The sequence below is a fragment of the Salvia splendens genome, unplaced genomic scaffold, assembly GCF_004379255.2.
Source record: "Salvia splendens isolate huo1 unplaced genomic scaffold, SspV2 ctg981, whole genome shotgun sequence".
NCBI classification, from domain to species: Eukaryota; Viridiplantae; Streptophyta; class Magnoliopsida; order Lamiales; family Lamiaceae; genus Salvia; species Salvia splendens.
The window spans coordinates 1-17,484 of NW_024599673.1; the positions used below are offsets into that span (position 1 = coordinate 1).

The window sequence follows — 17,484 nt, forward strand, 5'->3', positions numbered from 1 at the left end:
CTCGTTCGACATAAAACTATGCAAGACCAACAACACAAGCAAAACAATGATGCGTGCCCCTGGTGACGTGCAGGGGAATTTCATCGCTGAGGCTATAATAGAGCGCGTCACATCTCTGCTGTCAATGGAGGCCGGTTCGGTCAGAGAAATCAATTTTCACACAGGCGAGAGCCTGCAGCTATTCTACGCTGAGGCTGCTGGAGAAGCTTCGGACTACACCCTGCCTCATATTTGGGATGAGTTGATTAGTTCATCATGCTATATGGAGAGGACTGCAGCGGTAGAGCAGTTCAACCGGTCCAACATATGGCGTAAAAGAGGCATTTCTTGTGTTCCAATTGTGTATAAAGTGACGGTGAGTGGGAAACCGGGGAAAGTGAGCATCCTTAAAGATGCATCTGTGGTTGTCGAAGTCGGAGGCATTGAGATGGGGCAGGGGCTGTATACAAAGGTGAAACAAGCAACTGCCTATGCTCTCAGTTTGATCAAATGTGATGGAATGGAAAACCTGATCGAAAAGGTTCGCGTTGTAGAGTCAGACACGTTGAGCCTCGTACAAGGAGGCATAACCGCTGGAAGCACCACATCTGAAGCATGTTGTGCTGCTGTGATCCAATGCTCTACTCTTTTAGTCGAACGATTAAGCCCTCTTGCCACTACGCTGAAAGACGAACAGGGCTCACTCCAATGGAACGATCTCATTCTCGAGGTTTGTTTCTGCATTCAATTCACTTCATGCTACAATTTCCTTCCAAATAACTGTGTATTATGTGTTGTAATCAGGCACATAATCAGTCTATAAATTTGGCAGCAAACTCTTACTTTCTTCCCGAGTCCGGTTCGAAAGAATACTTGAACTATGGTGCTGCAGTAAGTGAGGTAACATTTTCTATGTTGTTATGTGTCTTCATGAATGGTATTTCTATAGTGAGTTTGTTGTGGTTGCAGGTGGAGATATGCGTACTCACGGGCGAAAAATCTATATTGAGAACGGATATCGTTTACGACTGTGGGCAGAGCTTAAACCCTGCTGTTGACATGGGACAGGTACTGTATATTCAAGAAAATGGAGTCTTTTAACTTATATGGATAATACAATTCATTAGGTTGAGTTTGATACATACAGATTGAGGGATCTTTCATACAAGGTGTGGGGTTTTTCATGCTTGAAGAATACTTGACTAATGAAGAGGGACTTGTTACTACAAACAGCACATGGGATTACAAGATCCCGAGTCTTGACAACGTTCCGAAAAAGTTGAATGCTAAGGTGCTCAACACCGGGCATCACCCAGACCGCGTTCTCTCGTCTAAGGGTAATGTAGTGTTTTGAGTGTGGGTGTTGTTGTTGTTGTTGTTGTTGTGTGATGTGGTGCGTACGCGCAGCTAGTGGCGAACCTCCTTTGGTTCTCGCGACTTCAGTATACTGCGGTATAAGAGCGGGTGTGGTGGAGGCTAGAAAACAGCTTAAAGGTTGGGGAGCCACACAAGGACTGATTCTGACTTGCAACTCGACGTTCCGGCTACTCTGCCCGTTGTTAAGCAATACTGTGGTCTCGATTATGTCGAAACCTACTTACGCAGCTTGCTTGCTCCTTCTTGAAGCTTTGTCGTCGCCATCATCTGATCTATGCATTAATATGATATGCATAGAGTTGCAATAATGCATGCGCTATGCTTGTGTTATGTAAGTCTTGAATCGTAGTCATAATTTGTGCATGCAATCTATAAGTTTATTAATTCAAATAGGAGTAAAAGATTTACTAGTAATGTATGTTTATTGTTTAATATATAAAATATCATTGTTGCAAATATAACTAGTTTTAAATGTTATGACAATATCATGAAAATATTAAGAGGGGACATCTTTTTTTAGTCCACAAACTTTGTCAAATTATCATTTTAGGCCCGTCAACTTTGAAAATATCATTTTAGGTCCGTCGACTATGAGTTTATATCATTCTAAGTACATTTTTACTATTTCCAAGTTTTCCTGGATGAAAATACCCTCAATACCTTGAAGGGTATATATTTTTAATAAACTTATCATATACTCATATTTTTTTATGAATATCTTTATATATATTTTTTATGAATTTCTAAATATAATTTAACCTTCAATATTATCACTTAATTTTGTGACATGCAAGAAATGTTCCTTATTCAACTTTTTATAATTAAAGAATTTCAAAATATTTTAAAGATATGTATACTCGTAAAATTAATGTCCCAGTCAATAGGCGATACTTGAATACTAATATATTGATATTATTTTAAATAATATATTAATATTCAAGTATCGCCTATTGACTGTGGCATTAGTTTTACGAGTATACATATCTAAAAAATATTTTGAAATTCTTTAATTATAAAAAGTTGAATAAGGAACATTTCTTGCATGTCACAAAATTAAGTGATAATATTGAAGGTTAAATTATATTTAGAAAATTCGTTAAAAATATGAGTATGTGATAAATTAATTAAAAATATATATCCTTTAAGGTATTGAGGGTATTTTCGTCCATAAAAACTTTGAAATAGTAAAAAAGTACTTCGAATGATATTAACTCATAGTTGACGGACCTCAAATGATATTTTCAAAATTCACGGACCTAAAATGATACTTTGACAAAGTTCGTGGACCAAAAAATATATTCCCTCAAATATTAAATATCATAACGCTGTTAGAGCACATACTAATATTTAGCCACAGTGAATTAGAGTATATGATGAAGATAAGGTACTACCTTTGAAAAAACTAAAATGCACTATAACACGCGCACTAGTGGGATAGTTTGTATCATCCACTTAGTAATTATATGTATGTTCAAATTAGTCTTGAATTTTTTTCTTTTTTAATTTATTAAATTGTCATTGAAATTTTATGATTCCAAAATAACTAATGTATAGAGATTTTACTATAATTCGGTAAATATAATTATATAACGCTGGAATTTCGTCATTTGCTGTACTATAGTAGTTTGTTTTTAAAGAAAGTCGCTAGTATTTCTTCGTCATTTGTTTTAGTAGTCTACCCATTTTGCAGAAAATGTTTTGGCATTTTTTATCATTTCTTCTTTGAAGTTGCTCTCTAATTTTTGTAATATAGTAGGAGTAGTACTACTTTCTAATAGATATATTTTATTTGTACTACTAATCGTTTCAAGTGGGTCCAACCACTAGGTAAGTGCTGTCTCAAATTCACTTCAATATCTTATCAGTAATATAGAAGATAATGTCAAAGTTCAAATAATGAGCTTTAAATAAACCTTCAATTAATTTTGAGTTTTGACACTAAAATTCACACCTAAATTTCAACTTCAATCTCATATAAAAAAAATCGATAAATCTAAATCGCAACAAATATTAAAATTAGGTCTTTATTGCTATAAAAAATCATGAGTAAATTGCAATTTACTTTTAAAATTTATACAGATAAATTATGGAAAAATCGATCATAGAACTTGATATAGAAAACCTGTTTTTAAAAAAAATAAGGGCATTATAACATAAAGATATGAGGTGAAAAAATCATTCTCCAAAAAAATAACTATATTTCGATCAAAGAAAATAAAAAATATTTTATATTTTATCTGCCTAGTTTCAAACCATGTAAACTACAAAAAGATTATACCCAAAATAATTTAATCATTTGCACTTATAACAAAATATCCAAGAATACATGTGGAAATACCTCCCACTAAAAATACCTTATCAGGAATCACTACTTGTATATTTATTCACACACTGGCACAGATACTACTCTCATTGAAATCTTCATAATCCTCTACAAAATATTTATAAAAAATCTTTAAATAGCTATCTCTACGCCTTGCGTGCAACTAGAGGTATTACTTATTTTACTATGTTTCCCTAGACAAAATTAAATAATTGCATTATTTGTTGAACATATATAGGCTGTGTTGCAGAGGTAATGATGAAGGTGGTTTCAAGGGGTATGAAGATGAAAATGATGGTGATGGTATTAATGGTGATAGTAGTTACAGAAGCAAAGGAATACATGAAATACAAAGACCCAAAACAGCCATTAAATGCAAGAATCAGAGACTTGATGAAGAGAATGAGCCTTGAAGAAAAGATTGGGCAGATGACTCAGATTGAGAGGATGCATGTCTCTCCAACTCTCCTCAAGAAATATTTCATTGGTAGTTCTCTCTTTTCTTAATTGTTTTTTGGCACCAACTCCTCTATGGATTTGATAGTTTGGTGGAGGTGCAGGGAGTGTCTTAAGTGGAGCTGGGAGTAGTCCATCTCCCAAGGCATCTGCAGAGGAATGGGTGAAAATGGTGAACACTTTTCAAAAGGCAGCTCTTTCGACTCGACTCGGAATCCCTATCTTCTATGGAGCTGATGCCACCCACGGCAACAACAATGTCTACAACGCTACTATTTTCCCTCACAATGTCGGCCTCGGAGCCACCAGGCAAGTCTAACGTTTAACACAATGTTGACACGAAAATGAGATCCTAACATCAATGGTGGAATAGAGATCCAGCCCTTGTCAAGAGGATCGGAGCAGCGACTGCACTCGAAGTTAGGAACGGGAATCAACTACAATTTCGCACCCAGCCTTGCTGTAAGCAAATGATACCTAAAGTCCTAAACTAAACTCAACAGTGTTAAGTATCGGGTCAAGTCACTATTTATTTGACTACAGGTTTGCAGAGATCCAAGATGGGGCCAATGTTTCGAAAGCTATAGCGAAGATCCTAAGGTGGTTCGAGCAATGACAGAATTCATACCCGGTTTGCAGGGCGACATTCCTCCCGCTTCCAAAAAGGGTGTCCCCTTTCTTGCTGGAAAGTAAAAATCTCCATTTCTTTCTGTATTTCAACCCAGAACAAAATTTTGGTTGCCTAACAAGTGAGGATATATATTTGTTTACCTAAGAAAAAAGGTCGCAGCCTGTGCAAAAGGTTTTGTGGGTGAAGGCGGAACCGTAAATGGCATTGATAAGAACAACACAGAGCTTGACTTTCATGGATTGCTCAGCATTCACATGCTTCCATACCTGGATTCAATCAGAAAAGGTGTCATCTCAGTCATGGTGGCTTATTCAAGCTGGAATGGCAGGAAAATGCATGCTAACCGTGATCTACTTACAGGTTTCCTAAAACACAAGCTCAAATTCAGGGTAATACGCATTAAATGATAGATATGATGTTTTCATTAAAGTTGCCCCGAGAGAATAAAAAGACAATACTGAGTGCACACATAAATTGCAGGGCTTCATCATATCAAGTTGGCTTGGCATTGACAGAATTACAGATCCACCTCATTCAAACTATTCCCATTCAATTGAAGCTGGTATTCTTGCAGGCATAGACATAGTGAGTGTTAGACATTTCCCGAAGCTGTAGACAAGACATTTAGAAAACAGCTAGCTACAACACGAAGATGTACAGTCATCCTTCTGTCTAATGTCAGATGTTTAACTATTCCAGGTTATGCTGGAAGATAATCTCACAGAATTTATTGATGATCTGACCTACCAAGTGAAGAGTAACAATATCCCAATGAGCAGGATAGATGATGCTGTGTTGAGAATATTAAGGGTGAAGTTCACCATGGGTCTCTTTGAGAACCCTTTGGCCGACCTTAGCTTGGTAAACCAACTTGGCAGCCAGGTATACCATCTGCTGATTTTAGTTGTAAACCTTCCTGCTACTGTTTATTGTCCTTGCAATTCAACTTTAACTGAAGCATACTTTTTTTGGAAAGAATCATCGGGAATTGTCCAGGGAAGCAGTGAGGAGATCACTAGTGCTTCTGAAAAATGGTAAAAGTACTAATCAGCCATTGCTTCCCCTTAAAAAGGATGTGCAGAAAGTACTTGTTACAGGAACTCATGCTGATAATCTTGGATATCAATGTGGAGGCTGGACAGTTGAATGGCAGGGTGTCAAAGACAGTGATCCCATAGTTGGTATAGCTTTAAATTTTAATACCCTCAATGAAATCTAAACAAGTTCCCGACATATTAGATGGATTAGTTTTCCATAACAAAATAGCAATATAGCTTTCATCAAAGCACATCTTTACATATAACAGAGTTGTACTGAAAATAGGAGTACATATAGCTGACTTTCTCATAAATCTGCATTTGCAGGAACCACGGTCTTAAATGCTATCAGAAAGACAGTAGACCCTTCCACTCAAGTTGTCCACATGATAAACCCTGGCATGGATCTAGTGAAGCCACAGAATTTCTCTTATGCCATCATTGTTGTGGGTGAGATCCCATATGCTGAGGAAAAAGGAGACAGCAAAAACCTAACTATAATTGAACCAGGTCCAAGTACTATCAGGAACGTCTGCAGGGTTGTCAGATGCGTTGTTGTTATCATATCTGGGCGTCCAGTGACAATTGAGCCTTACCTAGACAAGATAGACGCACTTGTCGCAGCTTGGCTTCCAGGAACAGAAGGCCAAGGTGTAGCTGATGTCCTATTTGGTCAATATGGTTTCACTGGAAAACTTCCTAGACTTGGTTCAAATCAGTCAGACCAGCTCCCCATGATGTAGGCGATCCACATTATGATCCTTTGTTCCCATTTGGATTTGGCCTGACAACTTAACCTAGGCAAGGATGCTAAATCTTTAGTGATAGTTACTCAATATAACTAGAACCAATGCATTAATGATGAATAATTACTAAAAGGAACTGCCAGTGAGTTTTGCTTACAACATTTCTATAACTGCAGCCTACTGAATTTGGCTCCCCAGATAAGCACAGCACTAGTTTGTCGGTTAATGTGGCCTTACCACGGGAAAATCATCAATACCTGATTCCTATTATTAGTTATCAAGCTCTCATGATAAAAACATTGAGATAAAGGTCATAACCAATACAATTAAGAAGTTAGGGGAACAAAAACTGACAAATTCTTCAAATTTATAGTAGCACTGCATTTTGGAATTTCGAAAACGAACACAAAAGCACAAATTCATGGCCAACACATAATCCAACTACTAATTCCTCTACTTCCTAAAGCATTGCGATCACATAAGCATTCTAGCCAAGCAATGTAAAGACTATCACCTCAGTAATATCCAACCCCAGCCATATCATTCCTTGAAAACTGCGCCGCTTCAGCTCCGTTTCCTAGAACCAGAATCCTCCCATTCCGACGTACAGCAATCTCTCTGATTCGACGGACGAGTCCAGTTATCGGATCATTGAATATTTTAGTCTCGAGATTCCCTTCCACGTACAATGTAGAACCGGGGACGAGATTCTTCGCGGCGAGTTCGCCCAATTTCTCAGGATACACAGAAATCCTGTGCCACTGCACCGCGCAGCGATTGGCGTAATCACGCGGCTCCTCGTTGTCCAGCGGCCTCCGATTGTTGCGAATGCCACCCGTGCCGAGCGAAATTAGGGTTACTATTTTCCCGCTTTTCAGCCGCTTTTGAATCGGCGCCTGCCCAACCTGCCCTACCAATATCGCCTTGTAAATGCCGAGGTCCAAGCCGTTTTCGAGGGGTCGATCGGTATTGGTGCGCTGCTGGTTTGGAGGGGGAGAATCGGGTGGTGAGTCGGAATCGGAAACGGATTCTGGGGAGGAGAGACTTTTGGTGCAGAAAGAGAGAGATGTGTTCGAGAGTGGTCTGTGCTTCGAGAGAATGGCAGCGGATAGTTTTCTAGAGAGAGAAGACGCCATGGAAGTGCTAACGAAGCTTCTGCAGTCTGCACTCGACTTGTGAGATTAAAATGGAAGAGATGACGCAGAAAATAAAGAGACATACTTTTGCGTATTTATGTTTTTTATTTTTCTGATTCCAAATTTTTGTTTAAACGCAATGCTGTCTATTATTCGTCCCTTAACCGTCTTTTAAATTACTATTTTTGGACTCCATTATACTTTTTCACTCTATATCTTAATTAAGGGACGGAACCTGCAACCCTCCATTTTTTATCTGCTCATTTCTTAAATTACTATCATTCAATTTCATTTTTAATTTTTATTTCAACAAATTCAATTAATAAAATACAATTCATTAAATAAAATAAAATAAAATTACAACATAAAATTCGTAAAATCCTAAAAAAATTAAAATACATAATTTAATAATTTCCTCCGCCAAATTTTGCTCAAATGTGTTCCATTGGATCATCTTGGAGTTGGGCGTGGGCGGTAGAGTCATGTGTCCTTGCCCGAATAGACAACCGTTCTTGTATAGACGGATGCACTCCACTGCGAGGCGGACTACTTGCGGTAGAGCTTCCGGGGGCTTCAGGGTCGAACCAATTTCCCGCCTCTGGTCCTTCGTCTTGGACAATCATGTTGTGCAAGATTATGCACGTATACATGATGTCGACCATACTCTCCATGAACCACGTACGAGCCGGGGCTTTGATTATGTTGAAGCGCGAGTGGAGAACCCCGAACGCCATCTCCACATCCTTGCGAGCAACCTCCTACTTCTGCGCAAAAAGAGTCTGCTTTGCGTTCACAGGCATGTTGCACGTCTTCACGAAGGTTGGCCACTTCGGGTAGATGCCGTCAGCAAGATAGTACCCCATTTTATACCGCCGGTTGTTAGCGATGAAGTTGATGGCCGGCGCTTTACCATCCAAAACTTCGGTGAAGAGGTCGGATTGGTGGAGCACGTTTATGTCGTTGTTCGATCCGGGGACCCCGAAGTACGCATGCCAGATCCATAGCCGGTAGTCGGCAACGGCCTCGAGTATAACGGTGGGTGGGTGCCTTTGTGGCCGCTAGTGTACGACCCCCTCCACGCCACATGACAATTCTTCCATTGCCAGTGCATGCAATCGACGCTGCCAAGCATCCCGGGGAATCCGTGCACTTTTTCGTGAAGGTGGAGCAGAAACTGACAATCTGTCGTACTTGGCCTCCGGAGAAATTCGTCGGTGAAGGTTGTCCGGACGCCTTTGCAGAATTGGATCAAGCACATTCTCCTAGTGTTTCTCCAATGTAGAGATATTCGTCGAACACATCCGCTGTTTGTCCAGTCGCAAGTTGACGGATTGTTGCAGTACATTTCTGCAGCGTCGCGTGGCTGGGACGGCCGACGGTGTCGAACCTTTCTTGGAAGAACTCTTCCCGGGCTGCCAATGTATTTGCGATGTGGAAAAATAGCGGTTTCCGCATGCGGAAACGTCGACGGAAGTAGCTATCTCCCCAAACCGGGTTATCGTTGAAGTAGTCGCGGACTAACCTTGCGGCGGCTTCCTCCCGGCTACGATGGATGTAAGTCCGGGAGCGTCTTTGGGGCGGCGCGGCTTCCTCCGCCTCCCGGCGTCGATCTTCTTCAAGTGATTCTTCCATTATTCGACGCATTTGCTCATATAGATCCATTAGATCAATTAACTTTGGGGGAAGAATAAAAGAGTTCATTTGAGATGAAAATTGGAGTTGAAAGAGAGATGATTTGATAAGAATAGATGTGTGTTTGTGTGTGAAATGAGGATGAAATAGGAGTATTTATAGAGTAAAAAATAAAAAAAATAAAAAATAGGAAAACGGTCGAAAAACGGTAATATTACCGTTTTTTGAATTTTAAATTTTTTTATTAAATTTGATTTTTTTTTTAAATGATTTATTGCGTCAGCGTGACGAAACCCACTCGCGGGGCGGCGAGTGGGCGTCACGCATGGCGCCGAAGCGCGCGCGTGGCGAGATGTCTCGCAGGCCGTCTCGGAGAGACAGGTGTCTCGGCGGGCTGGGGACGCGACAGGACGCTGCAACGCATCCCGCGCGCGTCTCGTCACGGAGGAACAGGCTTCGAGCCACCCGCGTAACGCGTTGCGGGTGGCCTAAATGCTGTCGTCCCTAACATATTATGGGTATTGATTAGGGGTGTGCATTCGGGTTTCGGTTCAGTTTATCGCCCTAACCGAACCGAACCCAAAAAACCGAATTTCGCCTAAAACTAAAACCGAACCGAAACTGAAAACCGAAAAACTGAAAACCGAACTTAAAAACCCGAACTAAACCGAAAAATCGAAATTATATAAAAAACCAAAAAATCGAAAAACCGAAAACCGAAAACCGAATTAAAAAACCGAAAATCTGGAGAGAAAGAAAACAGTACAGAAACTTAGAAATTTTCAACCTACAAAACATAACATGATAAAAATGATAATATTCCTAATCCATCAAAGGCATCAACCAACAAATACAAATATGCAATTAATATTACACAATAAAATAAATAATAGTAACATATATATAATAAATAAATAATTAAATAAATTCGGTTATTCGGTTTTTTTCTTCGCCCAAACCGAAAAATCGAAATTTTTGTATTTTCAAAATCGAACTGAACCAAAAAACCGAAATAAACGAACCGAATTTCAAAATTTCGGTTTGATTCGGTTCAGATATTCGGTTTCCGGTTTTTTTGCTCACCCCTAGTATTGATATGAAATTTGTTAGTATAAGAGTATTGTGACGTTTTTTATCGTAAAAATGCGAATTTAAGATAAATAAAAAATGCGAATTTAAGATAAATAAAAACCAAACAATTTGTAATGACGTGATTGATAATCTGTTATAATTTTAATATAATAAAAAAATATTTGGTAATGAGTTTCAGATTGCAAGGTGAAAGATATTATGATTAAAAACCATGATTTCATATGTTTTTATCATTTGTCTAAATAAATAACATTTTGATCATATCCTTTTTTCTTAGTGATTTTTTTTAATGTTTGATGGTATTGTTTTCCTTTAAAATTGCAAATTTAATCATATAGTAAGGCAATGATTGAAAAAATATGTGACTGACTTGAGGTGCATGAATGCAATGGTCAAAATACGTTATGATTTTCATTTAAGCCAAATCTCGTGGTGAACAACAGGCACAAATATAAATCTCATGGTATATCGATATCGTATTCAATATTTCTTTATTTTCCTAGTACTATATGGAGTGATAAATACCTATTATTCAAATATGAGTAAAACCAATCACGACCTTCATAACACAACATACCATGAAAGTTCTGAAAATAGAACGACAAAAAAATCGAACTAAACAGATCAATCCGAAAAGAGAGAAATTCAAATCGAACTTTTCGAAAAAAGACAACATAAAAATCCACAGTAAATATAAAATACTCCCACATTTGACGAGAATAATCTGTATAAGAAATGGCTACAGTTTCATCACATAAAATAAATACATCGGCATCTACCTAGCACATGTTGTCAATTTACAACCCTTCTTCCTCGCTATTCTACGCTGCTTCTCATAAAAGTTTTCCCATATCACTGCAATTATTGGAACGCAATAATCAATCACTTCTCTATTTCTCCCATGTACATGATTTTCACAGTATAAGAAGAAGCTAACCTCGTTGTGGGACTGATCGTGTCGATAAAATCCAGAGCATCTTCTTTGGTGATTACATTGACTCGGCTGACTCTGTTTTTGTGCGTCACACCATATATCTTGTCAGCAACTTTCACCAGTTCTTGACGAAAAGTTGTTGTAATAAACTGAGTGCTGGCCATGTCTGCAAGACGACGGACCATGTCTGCGACAAACAAGTTAAGGATCCACCAGTTGTAGCACAAGGGAAGTGGGAATAGGGAACAGGGTTTTGCATCATTTATCTAACTTTGTAAAACTATAATGCGAGCAGATAAAACGCTAAAAGCATTTGCAAATGAGGTACGAGAATAGAGCCAGAATTAACAAGGATACTCCCGACTGCAGTTCGATACTGGGAATCAAGTGCTGGCATCTATCTCATCAAAAAGGTTAAAATGGTGCAGATCACAACGCTGAATGGCAAAGATTAGTGCCAGAGCCACCACTGTTTTTTGACCCCCGGATAACTGTTTCATCGACTGAGTCTCCCCTTGTCCAGTAAAAGAAACCTACCACAAGAAGGGAAAGTAAAATAAACAATGTGGATGCAAAATAAGAACCAGAATAATGGCTTTAAAATGCACCCATCCAAAAAGCAAATTAATTCTTTTTTTAGACGGAAAAGCAAATTGATTCTTTGGTTTTTAAGTTTTGAAGTACCCTCAGTCAGAGGACATGCCACGGTTCATGTTCATGTAGCAGATAATAAGGATAGTAATAGTAAAAAAGTTTTTTAAAAATAGCACATGACAAGAAATTAATAACAAACCTTCACTTTAACACCAATGTATTTCTCAACCCTGCCCTCAGTTTCCACTGAGCGAGGTTCGTCATCATCTAAATCATTATCAGCATCCTCCATATCCTGCAAACCATTATTTTAATAGGAACAATTTAACAATTCACACAGAAGAGTTCTTGGGAAAAAATAGCATTCTAGTAAAAGAAAGATGAGTAAAACACATATTTTATGTGCCTCCATTTAAGAACAGTCCGTCACATTTCACCGATTTTTTAAGGCTAAATTAGTGAAGTGAGCACATTGTACAACTGGATAAAACCAATTTGGTCAGCACTTATTTTTGCACTTGAACTCAATTGACCTAGCACTTTGGGATCTAACCCTTATTGTGTTAGTCATGGAAAGATGCAAATGATTTATTAAAGTTAAATAGATACAGAACAGAACATTTACTTCCACCAATGTAAAAAATGAAAAGCTAACCAATAATAGCTGTCACGGTTTATATGATAAATAAAACTTTATGCGGTCAAATTATTGTTTAGCTTTGCATATTACCTTCGGCTGTTAAATTCATTTTAAAATCTTAACATAGCACAATATGTACCGTGGCCTTTTATAATTTTAAGATATATAGGGAACATAACTTGACAAGTCAATACTATTAACAAATGTTATCTGTGATGATGAAATTACAAACCTTTTTCTTCATCATAACCAAAAATCCATGACCTCCTTGTACGAGTTCTGAAAATACTTCTCGAAAGTGTTTGGCTACACCTTTAAACGTACGCTCAATTGACTCATCCTTCCTCATATCCAAAACAGTTATGAGCTCTTTGATTTTCTATCAAAGATAAGTAAAAAGTCAAGAAATCCATCCACATGCTATAAAGACTTCAATGGACAATGTCATCATAATATGAATGACTTTACCTCATCACCAGCATCCAACTCAGCTTGTCTTTTCTGGAGCTCTTCTCTTTGCTCTGTGAAATTGACATACTGATCAAGCGCCTTTTTGTTAACATGGCTGAATTGTTTCAGTTGCTCATTACACTTATGAAGCAATTTATATAACTCCTTAACACTCTTTCGTTTGTACCTAGATTGGCATCACATGAAATTATCATTAGAAAGAAGTCCAATGATGTAGGCCTAAATTCAGTTGAACAGAAGCACCTGTAGCACCAAAGATCAAGGATAAAAAGAATTCTAGCAGATAACAGGAATCAACATATTAGCACCAGGCAAACGGATAAACAGAATATGGTCCATAAGGTCCATCCATTGTCATATGACTGTCACAGATATGAGGGCTTGCACTGTCACAGATATTGTTCCACCGATACTGGATCAGGATTCAGTCATCTTAGTGTTCGTTGAACATATAGTGAACTTTGTATAGACTATTAGTGATGTACAAAGGGAATTGGCGAGTGCTTATTTTTACAGAAACTCTTAGTTATTGCAGAAAGGAATTATATTTGGCTAATAACTGATGAATTAACATAGAACTTGTCGCAACAAATGCTAAAGATATTTAATGGGAAGTTCAGTTAAAGTACAAATATCATTGTCTCAAGCTCTCACCAAAACAAAAAGAGTAGCCTAACCTAAATTATTTGGTTTTGCCAAGCTCTCCACATTTCATTAAGAAAAATCATCAATAGTTAAATCAGTTCATAACAGATTATAACCAGCTGAGAAGTGTCTGGATAGTGTACAAGTACTTCAGATTAGATTATGAGTTCCGAATATGTTCAAGGAAGTTCTACATGATGTGTTCAAGTGATGAAACAAGAACGTGACCTCTTGATAGTTTTACATTTTTTAGAATCCGGGGGGGGGGGAGTTATTTTGACTTTATGACAGAAGATATTTCTGACAACAACAACTACTATAGATATAGCATCATTGGTAGGTTTTGACCCAAGCAATTTTTATATTTTGACTATCTTACATGAAAGTTGCATGTGAAGCATAACTTCAAAAGCAATCTGCCAACAAGAGGTTATAAAGATCATGCAGTAGTATAAGTAATTGTAGTGAAAAGTTAGAATTTGGATATGAAGATTACGTTTCAAAAGCATCAGAAGATAGGGGACCCAATTCCCGGATTTTCTTTGAGTACTCCTCTTGCTTGGCCACATATATATTCTTCTTACTCAATAACTGTTCCAGTTCTTTCGCTTCATCCTGGAGAGTAGTTTGGTACTCATCTTCAAATCTCTACAAATGCAAGAATACAATTAGCATCTACAAAATACAAACTCGGAAAGAGAAAAAAGAATAGGCATGAATAGAGAGAAGGGCTAGGATGAGAGAACATTATACACATTATATAAAATGGTAACATCTGAAAATACCTTTAGCTTATCCTTTTCAATTTTAATGTCTTCCATTTTCCTATTCTTCTCATCTATACTTTGAGTTACGCCTGCATAAGATATGGCTGTGTTAAGATGCGGCAAAACGATGTGACCTCAAGTTGAAGTTTGAAAATGAAGAAAAGGAAGTTTTACTCTTTAGCTCCTGGATCAATTGATCAACTAATGAATTGGCGTCCATTAACTCCTGATTTTTCAACTCAGCTTCTGCTTGCAACACATCAGTGTCTGAAGAGAGCATTACAGCCTCCAACTCTTCCTTCCGCCTAACGAGATTGGTAGATAGATTCATCTCCAGCTCTGCTTTTCTTGTTTCAGTCTGTCAATGATGGACAATGCCAAATGTCATCAAGGGGGACCATCCAAAGCAAACATCAAGGAAAAGCTTAAATTAATATTTAACCTCCATGCGGTTGCTCCTGCAGGTAATTAGCTGTTCCTTTAGATTAGTTATTTCAGGGTTCAAGCGAGAGAGTGACTCTTTTTCTTCTGGTGTCAAGTGATCAACAAGTTCAGTTCCCATTTCATCTCTCTTCATAGCAATATTAGCTCTATTCTGCTCTATTTGATTTAATACACTGGAAAGGAGCTTCTCCTGAAAAGAAAAAGACAACATGGAAACAATAAAACAATAATACTAAATTATAACAGCAAATATACAATTGAAGGATTTTCATATTTTAACATTGAGCTAATCATTTTCCAAGATTGACTCACTTTCTTCTCAAGGGACTTCAAGATGGAATGCTTTTGCTTCTCCGCATTCATTACATCCTGCTTCAGCTGTTCAAGTATAGATTTTTCATGAGCCATCTTGGCATCATTTTTTTGCTGCTCGGCCACTAGCTCATTGATTTTCTGGTCGGTAAGTGAGGCATGCTCAGTGAAAACAAAAGGCCAAAAGTTGAAGTAGAATATTTACTACACTGTAATCCTTAAACAAGAATGACTTTACCCTGCTGGAGAATTATTATACATGTTATATTGCATGAACAAGCGGTAGTTGGATTACATTACAGCACTTCATCACTTTTATGTAGTAGGAAATACCAGGCAAACAAGGTATGGGAAACCCATTTAAGATAAAGCTAGAGTCATAGAATGGCTTATAAACAAATATAAAGTCAAAAGTAGTTGTGAACCAGAAGCAAGAGGAGTTTTGATGTGTTACAGCATGAACAGGATATCATTCAAGCAAACAGATACAGAACAAAAATAAAGGCATACTATTAGATAAACCCAATTAATGAAAGCGAAGAGAAATTTTCTTCAAAGGATATGTTGGAGTTCCTCTCTGATTTTATTTAATTCATCCTCCTTTGTCTTAACGGACTTCATATTCTGTCTAATGGTGCTCATAAATTTCAGTTTGGAACGCCTATAGTCATAAAACCCACCAGTCATGCCACCCTTTTGTTTACTTGATCACCTGCAGCAAGGGAGTGAGGTTAAGAATGTACACAAGATCCAAACAGAAAAGCCAAAATCAACCAAGATGGTGTACAATTACAACCTTCTAATGTGATGCAGTCCAAACCATCAGCACGGGCAACTCTTGAAGCAACGTCTAAGTCTCTGCAAATCACAGTCTTTGCGAACACCTATCAGTTTAACAAGGAAACACAACACATAAGTGCTGTCATCAATAGGCGAGCATATAAGAAGCAAATACCAGCAAATGCAACAGGCTACGGAAGATAAATGGCAGGCCTTCAGTAACAATGTATGTGATGTCTTAAGAACAAGCTATAAGAAGAAATATGATGAGTATTCATGGCAAGCAGTACCAATTTTATATATAATCAACTTATCATCATTCCAGTGACCCAAATGAACTTTACTCAAGTATCAGTTTGTATTTTTTTCAATAAATTCCATTTGACCCACTAACCATAGATTATCATGCAAGTAACAGAGACATTTCAAAAGCCAAACCTGACCAAAGGCTGCACGATATTTCTCTAAGAAATTCAATTTCTTTAATAGCGGTATCACATCAGAGCTCTGTGGATATGTGACGTGTGGAGCTTTCACCCTGTTCAGGGGTACAAATGTGACCCGACCACCTTTCTGTGCATTGAGGTGCCCATTATTTTGGTTGATATATCATCATTTTCAACCACCACATGGAATAAGCTGTACAAAAAAAGGAATGCTAGAGTGTATGAAAACCAAAACTAGAGAAGACACTAAAACTTAGATGTCTGGCATAATAACAATGTAACTTAAGTTCTACTGTTGATTCATGATTGACAGAATTGAGCATATCAAAGCAAGAAAGGAAAACAAAAGGAGGAACTATGAATGGTTAATTTGACAGGAGACGTGTAAACTACTGTAAGAATTGTCGTCACCTGTTCCCAGCAGTAACTTCAACAGCTGTGAAATATTTTTCATCACACTCTAGCAACTCAATAACAGGGCCATATACTCCACCAATACCATGTTGGTCACATATTCTCCTCACAGAATTAAGTCCTCTTCTTATATCCTGCGAAAGCCAAGAGTCAAGTAATATTAACAATATAATAGCAGATTTTAGAAATCAGAATGAGAAAATTAGAAGCAAAGAGTAAAAACACAATGTTTACTCCTCATTGTGTATAGTTTGCAGGAGATACCATGTCCATGATCATGCCTGAAGCTAAGTGAAAGCAAAGATAGGAGCACAACAAGACAACTTCATAAAAAAAATCTCAGACTATTAGTTAGCATCAACAGAGCTAAGGAAGATTTAAAGGTGTGCATAATTAGTTTGTGCATTGAACCTTAACAAAATAGTTTACTAAATCTGTGGAAAAAAGAAAAGCCTTCTTTTATCTCTTCAGATAATCTCAATTTCATACATATCATTTCTCATTATAGACTTGTGAGTCCCCATCAAGCAGCCAATCGATCCATCCCACAAGTATAATGGATCTAGACAAAGAGATTAAAGGCTTAACTTAAGTTCAATTTCTGGCCAATCTGATAGGAACAAGAGTA

The 17,484-nt window shown here is 37.7% G+C and overlaps 1 protein-coding gene and 3 pseudogenes across 6 annotated transcripts; 2 read left to right on the forward strand and 2 right to left on the reverse strand.

Annotated features, from left to right (window-relative positions):
- Window positions 1-4: 4 nt before the first annotated feature.
- LOC121791975 lies at window positions 5-1,770 on the forward strand (annotated as a pseudogene).
- A 2,001-nt stretch (window positions 1,771-3,771) lies between these two features.
- On the forward strand, window positions 3,772-6,617 carry LOC121791977 (annotated as a pseudogene).
- On the reverse strand, window positions 4,897-7,754 carry LOC121791976 (single-stranded DNA-binding protein, mitochondrial-like). Of its 6 annotated transcripts, none has more exons than XR_006048792.1 (3): window positions 7,064-7,754; window positions 6,707-6,806; window positions 6,542-6,600 (listed from the first exon to the last, which is right to left on the reverse strand). XR_006048792.1 is itself a non-coding variant. In XM_042189771.1 (2 exons), the coding sequence occupies exon 1, from the start codon at window positions 7,683-7,685 to the stop codon at window positions 7,065-7,067; it is 621 nt and encodes a 206-aa protein (XP_042045705.1). In that variant the 5' UTR covers window positions 7,686-7,754; the 3' UTR covers window positions 4,897-5,032; window position 7,064. The 6 variants fall into 6 exon arrangements, 3 of the variants coding, with proteins under 3 accessions (XP_042045705.1, XP_042045706.1, XP_042045703.1); XR_006048794.1 differs by having other exon boundaries at window positions 6,707-6,813; XR_006048793.1 differs by having other exon boundaries at window positions 6,585-6,600; window positions 6,710-6,806.
- Window positions 7,755-11,097: 3,343 nt separating this feature from the next.
- LOC121791974 lies at window positions 11,098-16,488 on the reverse strand (annotated as a pseudogene).
- Between the last annotated feature and the right edge of the window lie 996 nt (window positions 16,489-17,484).

Bases quoted from the DNA above. Each gene is read 5' to 3' on its own strand.
- LOC121791976 (XM_042189771.1), bottom strand. From the start codon at position 7,685: ATGGCGTCTTCTCTCTCTAGAAAACTATCCGCTGCCATTCTCTCGAAG.